General features: G+C 33.1%; 1 protein-coding gene across 1 annotated transcript; it reads left to right on the top strand.

Moving 5' to 3' along the window:
• Positions 1-225: 225 nt before the first annotated feature.
• Positions 226-6,453, top strand: LOC145043720 (Glycosyl hydrolases family 31 protein). The gene is made up of 5 exons (XM_078992458.1): positions 226-685; positions 3,342-4,039; positions 4,145-4,375; positions 4,670-5,316; positions 5,450-6,453. Exons 1-5 carry the CDS (start codon positions 453-455, stop codon positions 6,341-6,343), a joined length of 2,703 nt encoding a protein of 900 aa, XP_078848584.1. The 5' UTR covers positions 226-452; the 3' UTR covers positions 6,344-6,453.
• The last annotated feature ends 7,003 nt before the right edge of the window (positions 6,454-13,456 follow it).

Here is a 13,456-nt window from a genome sequence, read left to right as displayed (position 1 = left end):
AAAATATAAAAAAAAAAAAAAGAAAAAAAGTAAAGTTGAGACTAAATTAGCACAAGACCATATAAATAATAATTTTTATGGCACTAACCAAAACAAAAATTGAATGATTAGAATCGTTAAAAAAATTCAAAGAACAGTTATGAAACATGGTTGGTAGTTGATACCATATTTAAACATCTTTAAAAACATTGATTAATCTTGATAGAACAATTACGAATTCAAAGTATTATCCATTGACAATGACCCACCAAGTTTGAAAGAAAATTAAATCACGGCATATCCATCGCCATTTCCTATTCAGCCGGCTCATGGAACACATGATACAAAATCAAGCATTTAAGAACAAGCAACGACTGGCGTAGACTTCAGTGTAAGACACTAAGACTGGATTTCAATTTCGCCTTTTGTTAAATCCACAAAAATGGGGCAACGATCATCCCTATGAATCTGCGATGACTCCACCGGAAACAATGGCGATGATAGCAGTTATACTGTTGATATTACTCTCGATTGATCGGAAAACTCTCGCTGATTCCGTTAAACAGCCGGAAGCGATTGGTTATGGGTACTCTCTCCGATCTATTGCCCTAGGTTCGTCGGGAAAATCATTGTTAGCTGATCTTCAACTCAATGAGAAATCTTCGTTGCTTGGACCTGATATCGATGAGCTTCAACTCTTCGCAAGGTACTGATTTCGTCAAATCTCCATTTGTTTCCTGAATCAATTCCGTTTTTTTTTTCAGTCGGTTAAAGTGTTGAACAATCTAAAATTCTGTTTTTTTTTTTTATTTGGATATGGTTTTAAGATATTCTTACTTCAAATTTTGATTAACATTTTTTTTTAGTTTTTGTAAATTTTTTAATTGTATTTATCGTATATATCATTTGTTCGTATTGCTATAACTAATTACAAATATTTTAATAAATTATTTTATCAAGAAGATATTGCTATTTTTATTAACATCAAAATAGTACCACTATGCAGTATTATTGATTTAGTATGGATATATACAATTTTATTTCTTAGTTTACTAGTTTATTGTAAGTTAAGCAGTTATTACAATCAAAAATATAATAGCGGCGGCCGACTGCTATTTGAAATTGTGGTTCTCATAGCGGTATTATAACGTTTTTTGTATTATGTAGAATTTATATGTATTAGAATCAGTAAATCATACTTCAAAGTTAAACACAATACAATTAATTAGTTAATCACTAAATCATACTTTACATATTATATTTAGTTAATCATACCTCACATTATTAATATCATAATTAATCATACTTTAATACAATCAATAGTAAAACAACATAAAACAGAAGCAATACTTACCATTTTATCATACTTCAAGTCTTCAACACAATCACATACAAGTTAGCAAATAAAATAATTAAGCAATTTGATAGATAACCATAATGTAGTATTCAAATCTTCAACACAATTAACAAGCGATGCAAGTCATGCAATCACGCAATCACAATTTTATTCAATGCAATGCACAAAAGTTTTGGTTTGGGCAAAGAAAAACAATTTTACCCAATGGAAAGACACACACACACAAAAAAAAAACGTTTTTATAAATGTAAAATAACTCAAAATAAAATTTATTCAAATAACGGTTATAGTGTCACTATAGCGGTGACTATAATCACGGTAAAATACGGCGCTAACAGGCTAACATCGCCACCACCATTTAAAACCAGTATTTTGAAACAGTATTTGTTTTCCTCCGCTGGCCGCTATAGCGGCGCTAAGTTCAAATACAATAAAATGTAATAACAACTTCAAAATAACAAGAAGCTAAAACTTATGGTGAGCTACTACCGAATGTAATTCCTAATTTTATATAATTATTTATTTACATCAAAATATTGCATTTGTTTTTAGGTTATTGTAATTTCTAGTGTTATGTACTTTTTGTTTTATTGTAAATTTTTATTTATTGTAAACTATAATTATTTTCAGTTGAATTAAAAACTATTTATAAAACATAAACTTGTGTATAGTTGGAGTGTAATTTTGATCTTTACGTTAATGAAATAGTGTATATAGAAAAAACTGATAAGAGTTATAAATGCTACTAATTCGATACTAATAAAACATAACAACATAAAATTTCAAAAAATAAAAAAAATAAAAAATAAAAAATAAAATAAAGATAAATTATGATATATTCTTAAATCTCAACACATATATTTTATAGAGTAATAAATAAACATTAACAAATCTATTTAGAAAGATAAATATACAATATAAAAAAAACATATATATACATAAATATTTCAACACTAAAGGACAGAGGAATACAAACAACTTTTATAATTATGGGTCATTGTTTATTAAATTATTAGATCACAAATTCATAATTAAATATTAATTTGCGATTTTGTCGTTATGATAAAAACAAAAACTATTCTTTTATGACAGTTTAAATATTAAAAAGAAAAATCAAGTGTAAACATTAAAAAAATTCACAAAAATAATCAAGTAATTTAAAAAATAAAATACATGGAATGACCACATAGTTTTGAAAAATAAAATAAAATGACTCAATTATATTTCATCTATAAAAAAGATTACCAAATCAGAATTGACCATTATTGATTTCAGAGACACAAAAGCTGGATTTTTTTTCTATTTGCATCAAATACTAATAATAATAATAATAATAATAATAATAATAATAATAATAATAATAATAATAATAATAATAATAATAATAATACGAAATGTATCATGTCGATTTTTCAGCTAAACAACATCCTTTTATGGCTTGGGACTTTTTAAAATTTTGGAAAACGATTTTGCTGAAAGGGTTTTTCAACTAAGTAAACGATTTTTCAGCATATTAATTGGACTAATTTAACCAATCCATTTAAAGAGTAATTTTGATTAACCAAATATATATGGTTTGATTATGATTTTCATTACAAACCAAACCATATAAATCGAATCAATAATATTAATTAATATTTTTAATATAATATATAATATTAAGTATATGTTAAGAGTTGAAAATTTAAAAATTAATTATTGAAATTAGATCGGATATAGTATAGTGTTGTCATATTAATATAATTATACACAAATAACACAATCACTTTGTTTTTGACCAAATCATCGTTTCAAAACCATTGGACCCAATTTGTTCTTCATTTTGGTTCCATTTTGCTTTTAATTCGATCCAAACTTCTAACCCGACTAGTTACTTCTAATTCAGTTAGCAACTATCAAACAAACATCCAAAAACAATTTTTTATTTATTTATTTATTGAACCACACCATACTCGGTAAATGAAGAAGATCCCTGACAGTGAGTGATTCATTTTTTTTTGTAAAGCTTTGAAACAACGGATTGTTTGAGGGTTCGAATCACCGATGCTAAGCACCAAAGATGGGAAATTCCAACTCACGTCCTACCACGCCAACCACAAACTTTCGAATTCCCTCTAAAATCCGAACAACAATTTCCGTCAAAACTCCTTCTCTCAAATCCCACCTCTGATCTCATCCTAACCCTCCACAACACCACCACGGGTGCAACCACACAGTTCGGGTTCACAATCGTCCGTCGCTCCACCGGCGATATACTCTTCGACACATCCGGCACTGTTCTCATCTTCAAAGATCAATACCTCGAACTAACATCTTCACTTCCTGCTAATCGATCCTCCATCTACGGCATCGGAGAGCACACCAAGCGTTCATTCAAATTAACACATAATCAAACCCTAACCCTCTGGAATGCTGATATCGGAAGTGCGAACCCTGATCTCAATCTATATGGATCACATCCGTATTATATGGATGTTAGATCGCCAGATTCTCATGGTAAAGTGGCAGCGGGGACTACTCATGGTGTATTGTTGCTCAATAGCAATGGTATGGATGTTCTGTATAAAGGCGATAGTATTACGTATAAGGTAATCGGTGGTATTCTTGATTTTTACTTCTTTGGTGGACCTTCACCTAAATTAGTCATGGATCAGTACACTAGTTTAATCGGACGCCCAACTCCCATGCCCTATTGGTCCTTCGGTGAGTTCATTTACATGTTAATTGGATTCTCTCTTCCAATGTGAAAATCCACATGTTTTGTTAACAAAATTAAGCTAATAATATCTATTTTGCTAATGGGTTTAGGGTTCCATCAGTGTCGATGGGGTTATAAAGATGTTGAGGATCTCGAGAGTGTTGTTGCTGGATATGCAAAAGCCAAGATCCCGTTGGAGGTTATGTGGACCGATATAGACTATATGGATGCTTATAAAGATTTCACATTAGACCCCATTAGTTTCCCCGTTGATAAAATGTCAACATTTGTTAAAAATCTTCACCAAAATGGTCAGAAATACGTGCTCATATTAGATCCAGGTACTCATCCGCATCATTTTCTCATACAAAAGTACACAACTGTTTGTTATAGTAAAAAACTCTACATGAAAGAAATATCAATGTACTTTATTTGTTTATTATATCATCTTATTTTCCTTTCTTTCTATTACACTATTGTACTTTCAATTACTATTCTTATCAACACAATATACTTTAAACAAACTACTCACTTATAGCATTGTAATTTCAAATTTTCCCTATTATAGCAATGATATTGTTATAATTTGATAGATATTTATTACAATTTCTTGAATATTGGCCTATTCCTTGTAGGTATCAGTGTGAACACAACATATGAAACATACACAAGAGGACTAAAAGCCGATATCTATATAAAACGTGAAGGAATACCATATGTAGGCGAGGTTTGGCCTGGAATTGTTAACTTCCCGGATTTTTTAAATCCAAAAGGAAGGATGTTTTGGGGTGATGAAATCAAAAGATTTCACAATCTTCTTCCATTCGATGGAATTTGGCTTGACATGAATGAAGAGTCAAATTTCATTTCCTCCCCTCCAATTCCCACTTCAAAACTCGATAATCCTCCGTATAAAATTAACAACTCCGGAATCCAAATGCCGATTAATAACAAAACCGTTCCTGCAAGTTCGTTGCATTTTGGGAACATCACAGCTTACAATGCACATAATTTGTATGGATTTATGGAAGCCAGGTCAACGAAGGATGCTTTGGTCAAAATAACGGGAAAACGGCCGTTTATACTTTCGAGATCGACGTTTGTGGGGTCGGGAAGATTTACAGCACATTGGACTGGGGATAATGCTGCCACGTGGGATGACTTGGCATATTCCATTCCGAGTATTTTGAATTCTGGTTTGTTTGGGATTCCGATGGTGGGGGCTGATATTTGTGGTTTTTCTGGAAACACTACTGAAGAACTCTGCCAACGATGGATTCAGGTATGAGTCATGAACCTTTTGATATTAAGAAATTAGTGAAAGCACAGTAGTTTGAGAGATTTCAAGAAGTACAACATTGATTCGTTTATGATTTCATTTTGTTCCTATTATAGAGTTTGTGGTTGATTTTCAGTTAGGTGCTTTTTACCCATTTGCAAGAGACCATTCCGACATACAAAGCACAAGACAAGAGCTTTACCTTTGGGATTCAGTAGCAGCAACATCTCGAAAAGTCCTCAGCCTTCGTTACCAAATGCTCCCTTATCTCTACATGTTAATGTACGAAGCCCATTCAAAAGGCACTCCCATCGCACGACCTCTCTTTTTCTCATTCCCACAAGACACCAACACATACAGCATCAGCACACAGTTTCTCCTCGGAAAAGGCGTACTAATCTCCCCCGTTTTAACCCCAAATACGGTTTCCATCGACGCATACTTTCCATCTGGAAACTGGTTCGATCTATTCAACTATTCCAATTCGGTGAGTGTAGAATCAGGGAGTTATGTCACACTCGATTCACCTGCTGACCATATAAACGTTCATATTCGCGAAGGGAACATAATCGCGTTACAGAGAGAAGGTTTGACCACGGAAATAGTCAAGGAGTCGCCGTTTCACATACTGGTGGCGGTTAGTGGGAGTGAGAATAGCACCGGGGAGGTGTTTTTGGACGATGGGGAGGAATTAGGGTTTGGGGGAGAAGGTGGGAACTGGACGTTGGTGAGATTTTCGACGCGATTTGAGGGGAAAGTTGTGATTTTGAAATCGGAGGTGGAGAATGGAGGTTTTGCGTTGAGTCGGAAGTGGATTATCGAGAAGCTGACGTTTATTGGGTTGGAAAATGTTTCAGGGAAGACTGGTTGTGACGACGTGGGACATACAGGAACAGTGAAGATTTGTGGTGCTGGGAAGTTCCGCACGGTGGAGATGACGGGTTTGTCTGTGTTGATAGGTGAAGGGTTCGAGTTCACGTTGGACCTCGGCGGCGGCGGTGGTGGTGAAGAAAAAATAAGAAAATCATAGATTTATAAAATATTTGTCGGTTGTTAAAATATACCATGAATAAAATATTTTTCATTGTTAAAATATACCACGAATAGTTTTTATGAGGTATTTTACTTCGAGTTGATGTATTTGTATGGATATTTAAGAAATTTAGATTTATAAAAAAATAAAAAAAATTAGTGGATTATTATAATGGAGATATTTTTAATTTTTTAAATTTAAATAAATAATTTAAATAAAAAAATTAATGAACTTTAATTTTATGAATTTTGAAATTAAATTTTAAGTTTATTAATGAAATTAATATCCATTTAATGTAATTGTTATATTAAAATATTATATGGAATTTAATAAAAAATAAAAACTCATAAAATGATATATGGAAAAAAATTAATTCAAAATAACCATAAAATGATATTTCACAAATTGAATGAGAATGTCACAAATGATATTATTAAGATCTTAAAATAATTATTTGTGTTATTATTATAATTTATATAAGAGTGTTGTTTAACGCTTATATAATAATAATAGTTAGACTATTAAGTAGTCGCGGTTAACGTTAGACTAAACCCTAGTGATCTAACGTAGGTGTTAATCTCATTACTCATCTGCCAAAAACCCCCCGTACATAAAACAACAAAACTCATATTTTGTTTGAAAAAAATTTCTAACACTAAAACTAATCTAATATTGCAAATAAATCTAAAAAATGAAAAAAAAAAAAAAAAAAAAAAAAACCGTTTATATCACAAAGACCGTCGCTAATAACTTGCAACCACCCATTCCGCGGAGATTTTAAGGCCTCCGTGAAGCTCCTCGATACCTCCTTTGCGGAGACTTTAATGAATAACCAAATGAATCCCTCCGCGGAGGGATTAATGTTTCCGCGGAGGACCCCCGCAGATCGATATTTTAAATAATAAAATAATACAACTTTTCACATTCCGCGGAGATTAAGTCGTTCCGCGGAGGTCCGCAAAGACTCCTCCGCGGAATGCATGTCTATACCCGGAAATGTCATTTTTCATGTCTAAATTTTGAAATTAACCCCTAGTTTTTTACTATTGCTGGTATTTTCCCAATAATTTTCAATAGTGTAATTTTGTTAAAAAAATTTCATTTTATATATTGTATATATACGCATCCTTCGCTTATAAACACAAACAAACAAATGATCTGTCGGTTAAGGCGTTGACTTTTTGAATCATAGGTCTTAGGATTGATTCTTGCTCCTTACATATCTTGGGTTTATTTTTTGTTTTATTTTCCCAACTATTTTATCTCATATCGTCAAACACATGTAAACTCAACCATTTTCGTCTATTATATAAACATGTTATCATCATTTGATATCTGTTTTGAATCCCACATTGATTCAAGTATCAAAATATACTACAACTTCATGTTTATATAACAAGACTTAAGGTTAGCTAAGGTTTCGATTAATGTTTGAGTTTAAAACCGAACTAGGGAAACCCAAATTCCCCAACTTTTTTTTTTTTGGAATACCCCTTACTTTGATCTTGGCTTCACCACTATTTTAATCACAGATTGTCAAAATCAAAATCTTATATATGATTGTTTTCCGCTTTGTAAGATCCTACCAAAAACAATTTAAAACATAAAAAAATCATTTCACACATCTGTTAACCAACCATTCATTAAATACATCATTTCACGATAAACGATTAAAAAACAATATTACATGTAGTTACTTTAAGAAAAAAATATTAAAAAATTAAATAAAAAATAGTAATGATCCTACGATCTTACATTCGATTCTACGATCTTACGATCCTAGCCCGATCTTACACAAAAAGGATCATAGTAAGATCGAGATCAATTTAGCTATGTAGCAGTGGCAGAACCAGGAATTTTAATATGGTGGTACAAACATTATCAATATATTATATGTGATTATCCAATATCGGATATTAAAAAACATGTTATAATCACTTTAATTAGGGGTACAATAACATGAAACATGTTTATAAATAATATTATATATATATGTGTGTGTGTGTGTGTGTGGAAATGATCAAATGAGAACACCTAAAAGGTTGAGAACGCAAGAACAAGTATATTCGTTTCTGATTCCATGTATTAATTTGTGGAGAAATGATAAATTGTTACGCATAATCAACATGAATATGTTTTTTCTTTTCAATTGAAATTAACTGTGTAAAAATTTATCATTTCTCCACAAATGAATATATGGAATCGCAAATGAATAGACTTTGTTCTCGCGTTCTCAACCTTTTTTGTGTTCTCAATTGATCTTACTCCTATATATATATATATATATAAACAATTTTTTGGGGGTACTATAGTACCCCTAACACCCCATCTACCTTCGTCACTGCTATATAGTATCGTAGGATCGTATAATTTTACGATCAGTATTACGATTTTAACAACATTGTTTTTAATACTATTTTAAGACATTATAGTAACATAGTTTACATAAACACTTCACAAAAACAAAAGGTCAAAACTTATAGCATGCAGCCAAAAAAAGTGTGTGCTTAATTTCTAAGGAAATTGTTAGAAAAGTTTCAATAATTTCAAGAAAGTTATACTTTAGTTTCAAAATTTGTTTGAACATAAAAGTCCTGATTATTTATAAAAACAAGATGATATGTCATTTCCTGTTAAAAGAAAAAAAAAGATTTTTTTATAAACTTGAGCCAAAATAAAATAATCAGGACTTTTAGGTTAAAAAAATCTTAAAACTAAAGTGTAACTTTTTCGAAAATATTACGACTTCTGACAATTTCATTTTCTTATATAAACTTAAAGTTTCACTATATTACACTAAAAATAAAAATTGAATAGTTAAATTTAGTAAAAAAGAAATTAAAAGACATTTAAAATATTGAAACGAAACTAAAAATATCAGATTTACGCACATTTTTTAAAAACAGTAATTAATTAATCTTAATAGAACAATTACGAATTCAAATTATTATCTATATCAATGACCCACTCTCTATATACAAATTAGGGCTGAACATGGTACGATACCAATTTATTTTTAGTCAAACCGTGTACCGTACCAACTCTATTTCGTATAAATTTTTTGCTACCGATACCGTATCAAGTAAAATTGGTACCAACTTGTTTGGTTGGTACATATTGGTAAGAGTACATTACCAAATTCTATCTATTTTTCAACTGTAATAGTTAAAAATCCGCAATGACAACATGAGACAACTTTCTTGTCTAGTAATATAAATTAGTAAAGTAACTATATTAGTTACTAAATAATTTTATTAACTTTTTAGTTATTTAGTTTAATGTGGTAATAACTATTGAGTAAGTGTAATGACTAATATCAAGCTTTTCAAATTGTAAAGGAAAATATGATTTTGTTTATATATATATATATATATATATATATATATATATATATATATATATATATATATATGAATTGGTTGGTATGGTAATACCGTTGTATTTAAAATTTAATACCATTACCATACCAAGTTTACTAAATTGGTATGGTACTGCCAATCAAACATATTGGCTACCCAACATATTAGTAACCAACTATCTTGGTTCGGTTGGTAGCATGTTGGTTGGTTCTCCATGATACATATTTGACAGCCCTAATACAAATCTGTGAAAGAAAATTAGACCACGGCATATACAACGAGACTTCTCATTCGGCCGGCTCATGGAACACATGATACCAAATTAAGCATTTAAAAACAAGCATAAACGGACTCCAATTTCGCTATTTGTTATACCCATAAAAAATGCGGCAACGTAGACCCCTATGAATCTGCGACGACTCCACCGGAAACAATGGCGACAATAGCAGTTATACTGTTAATATTACTCTCGATTGATCATCGGAAAACGCTCGTTGATTCCATTAAACAGCCGGAAGCGATTGGTTATGGGTATTCTCTCCGATCTATTGCCCTAGGCTCGTCTGGAAAATCATTGGTCGCTGATCTTCAACTTAATAAGAAATCTTCATTGTTTGGTCCTGACATTGATGAGCTTCAACTCTTCGCAAGGTACTTCAGATTTAGTCAAAGCTCAATTTGTTTCCAGAATCAATTATGTTCTGTTATTTTGTTTTCAAGCGGTAGAACAATCTAACTTCGAATATGTTTGAGTTTCTCATTTTCTTTCAATCTCTTTATTTATTTATTTATTCTGTATATGAAATGAGTTCATTGATTAAAATCCAATCATTTATTAAATTGATTTATTTATATATTGGATTTTATAGCTGAACCAATCTAATTTAGCCCGAACCGATGGATTGATATTGTATTAGATTGGTTTTATCTTATATAATATTTTTTAGGGTAAATGGCCAGGAATGGTTCATATGGTTTGGGATAATCTGTGTTTTTTAACTCTAAATATCCATATTATTTGTTTTTGTTGCGTGTTTATTTTATCTTTGACCTTATATGAGTTTTTTTATCCGAACAAAATTTATTTCATTTATATCGGATAAACTATGATGACTAAATAAAATCACACACAATTCCGATAAATAAGACTAAAAAAGTGACATTAACTTCAAGTTTTCAACTTATTTTTTAATTAAATAATCCGTAGGGATTGGTGTGTTAGTGACTTGTTATGTTGATGCTCTAGTTACGAGAGAATTCTATGACTGATGATCAGTGAGATAAATACGCTTGATGTTTGTATATGCCTATTTAAGAAAGTATGCACACATGGTTATTTACTTGTGGGCTGGGTTGAGGCGGTCCTACTTTGTGCTGAATGCCAACATACCCTACGAGCGGTCCGGGGAGACTGTAGGCCATGTGGCGGACCAGTCATGCCGAAGGCTCGGGATAGATTTAGATAACCTGTAGGCCCAGTAGGGCGGACCAGTCAGGCCGATGGCCCAATATGCATGTTGATCGATTGATCATTATTGATATGGTTTCTGACAATTCGGTATTGGTATTTTGGGGGGTAGCTTACTAAGCCCTCGGGCTTACAGTTTTCAGTTTATTGTTTCAGGTACTTTAGGAGATCAAGGGAAGGCGAAGGCGTGACCGTACCACTCCTCATCCTTATGATTTGTTTTGGGACACTTTGATGATAATTGATTTGGAAATGTTTTGTAAAAACGATTACTATTTGTTTCTTTTGTTAAAATTAAAAGTTTAAATTTGGTGTAAATTTGATGGATGTTATAATAGATGCGTATGGCTTCTCGTTAGCTTTTCGTGGATATAAAGAACGTCAAAATCGGAGTTATAACGAAGAAGTTATGATTATTTGAAGTTAGAAGGATTTGGGCCAAACCGTGTACGCATGGCGTACCAAGTACGAACGCATGGCGTTCAAGAGGAAAATGGACGCGGTGCATATGGAAACGCCCTGCGTTCTTCTGGGCATACTAAACCCTAAATTTCGGGTCTTGGACCCTATTTAAACACCTTAACTCACCCCAACCCTTATTTCCTTTAGCCTCCATCCTATCTAACCTTAAGAACAAAACCCTAAACCTCTTGCATGCATTTTGAGCCTACCTTGAGTATTTTTGGTGTTGTTTGGGTGATTTGAAGAAGAAGGTGTTTAGAGAAGAAGCAAGAGATTGAAGAGAGCTTGTAGATCCAGAGGTTTTGTATCATTTCCAGTCTATTGAAGGTATAAAGTTCTCATCTTGGTGCTTCTACATCATAGATCTAGTTTCTCATGGATATTGTCCCTTCTTGGTTTCAAGAATGAATTTTTATGTTTCAAATTCATTTATGGACTTAGAGTGCCACCCATGAGGCTAATTGAGTCCCTTAGGTAGGAAAATTGCCATCTTTAAGGTCCTAATGGGTCCATGCAAGAGTTGTGACCATCTTTATGGAAGTTGATTGCTATTTCTCGAGATTGGGACTTTTAGGTGCATGCAAATTCGTCAAGTCCGTGACTTTATGATTTAGGAGGTCTTAAATAGTTTGGATCTATATTTGGATAGCATGGCTTAAGCATTAAGTGCTTAATGGCCAGTTTTTGAATCAGGGCACGAACGCGTTGGGAACACATTGCGTTCCCATTGAGACTCGCGACCTAGATTGCGAAGGAACGCCCAGCGTTCCACAAGGGAACTCTCTGCGTTCGTAAGTCGGTGGGCCTTTTTGGGTCATTTTCATGTAGACCTAACAAGCTCCAATAGCATGTGACCATTATCTAACTTCAAAAATGGTCCCTATGGTTTTCAAGAATATTAAGTTTAGTCCTTAAGTTCAAAAAAACTCACAGATGGTTCTTGTAGTTTCAAAACTTTTAACAAATGGTCCTTTTCGCTAACTCCATTAGCTTTTGGCCGTTAAGTGAAGAGTATTTCCGTCATTTCACAAAAGAGGGACCATTTATGAAGTTTTTTGTTATTTAAAAAAAATATATTTATTTAATAAAGGGTCCCACCCTCTCCCCCTCTCTCTGCCTTCCCTTGAAGCCACAATTCAGGAAAGATGGAAAAACGGGATGTCGGCCTCTCCATCTCCGATTCTCAACTGTTCCAGCCCCATCTCCATCCTTGTTTCGTTAATTTAACACCCACCACCTGCTTGTTGTATTTTCAAGTACCATTGACACCCAAAATAGCCTCCTAGCAAGGCTTAAATTGCTGAGAAACTGTCACGAGAAAAGCACCGACAACTCTCCCTTAGACGACCAAAAGCAGCCTCAAACACCCCTCATTCCCTTGACCGACAAATGCTGCTATTGTCTCCCTTCTATCGGGTTACGGCCCGAGATGAGGCAAAATTAAAGAAGGAAACCACCGAAGCAAACCTGTACAGCCGACGCCCCCTCCCCCCTTTCTCACGATCGCCAGCCACTGCCTTCGATCGCCTGATGCCTTCTCGATCTAATGAAGACGAAGATGAAGACCGAGGTCCCTTTCTCAGTCCCACCTTGTGATCTGCTTGAACCTCACTAGTACCCTCGATTTTTGATTGCTTCCATTCGTGTTCTTCCCCAATCAGACGAAGAGATGCACCATCTCCCTTTTGCATTTGAGTTCATCGACGAAGTGAAGATCCAATTTAAGATGGGTTCTTTCGTGTGTGTGTGTGTGTGAGAGAGAGAGAGAGAGAGAGAGAGAGAAAGAGAGAGAGAGGGTGGGACCCTTTATTAAATAATTAT

The sequence above is a fragment of the Lactuca saligna genome, chromosome 4 (genome assembly GCF_052625555.1).
Source record: "Lactuca saligna cultivar CGN05327 chromosome 4, ASM5262555v1, whole genome shotgun sequence".
In the NCBI taxonomy this organism is placed as follows: Eukaryota; Viridiplantae; Streptophyta; class Magnoliopsida; order Asterales; family Asteraceae; genus Lactuca; species Lactuca saligna.
The sequence above is the reverse complement of the archived record's forward strand: the minus strand, read 5'-3'. Positions and strand labels throughout refer to the sequence as shown.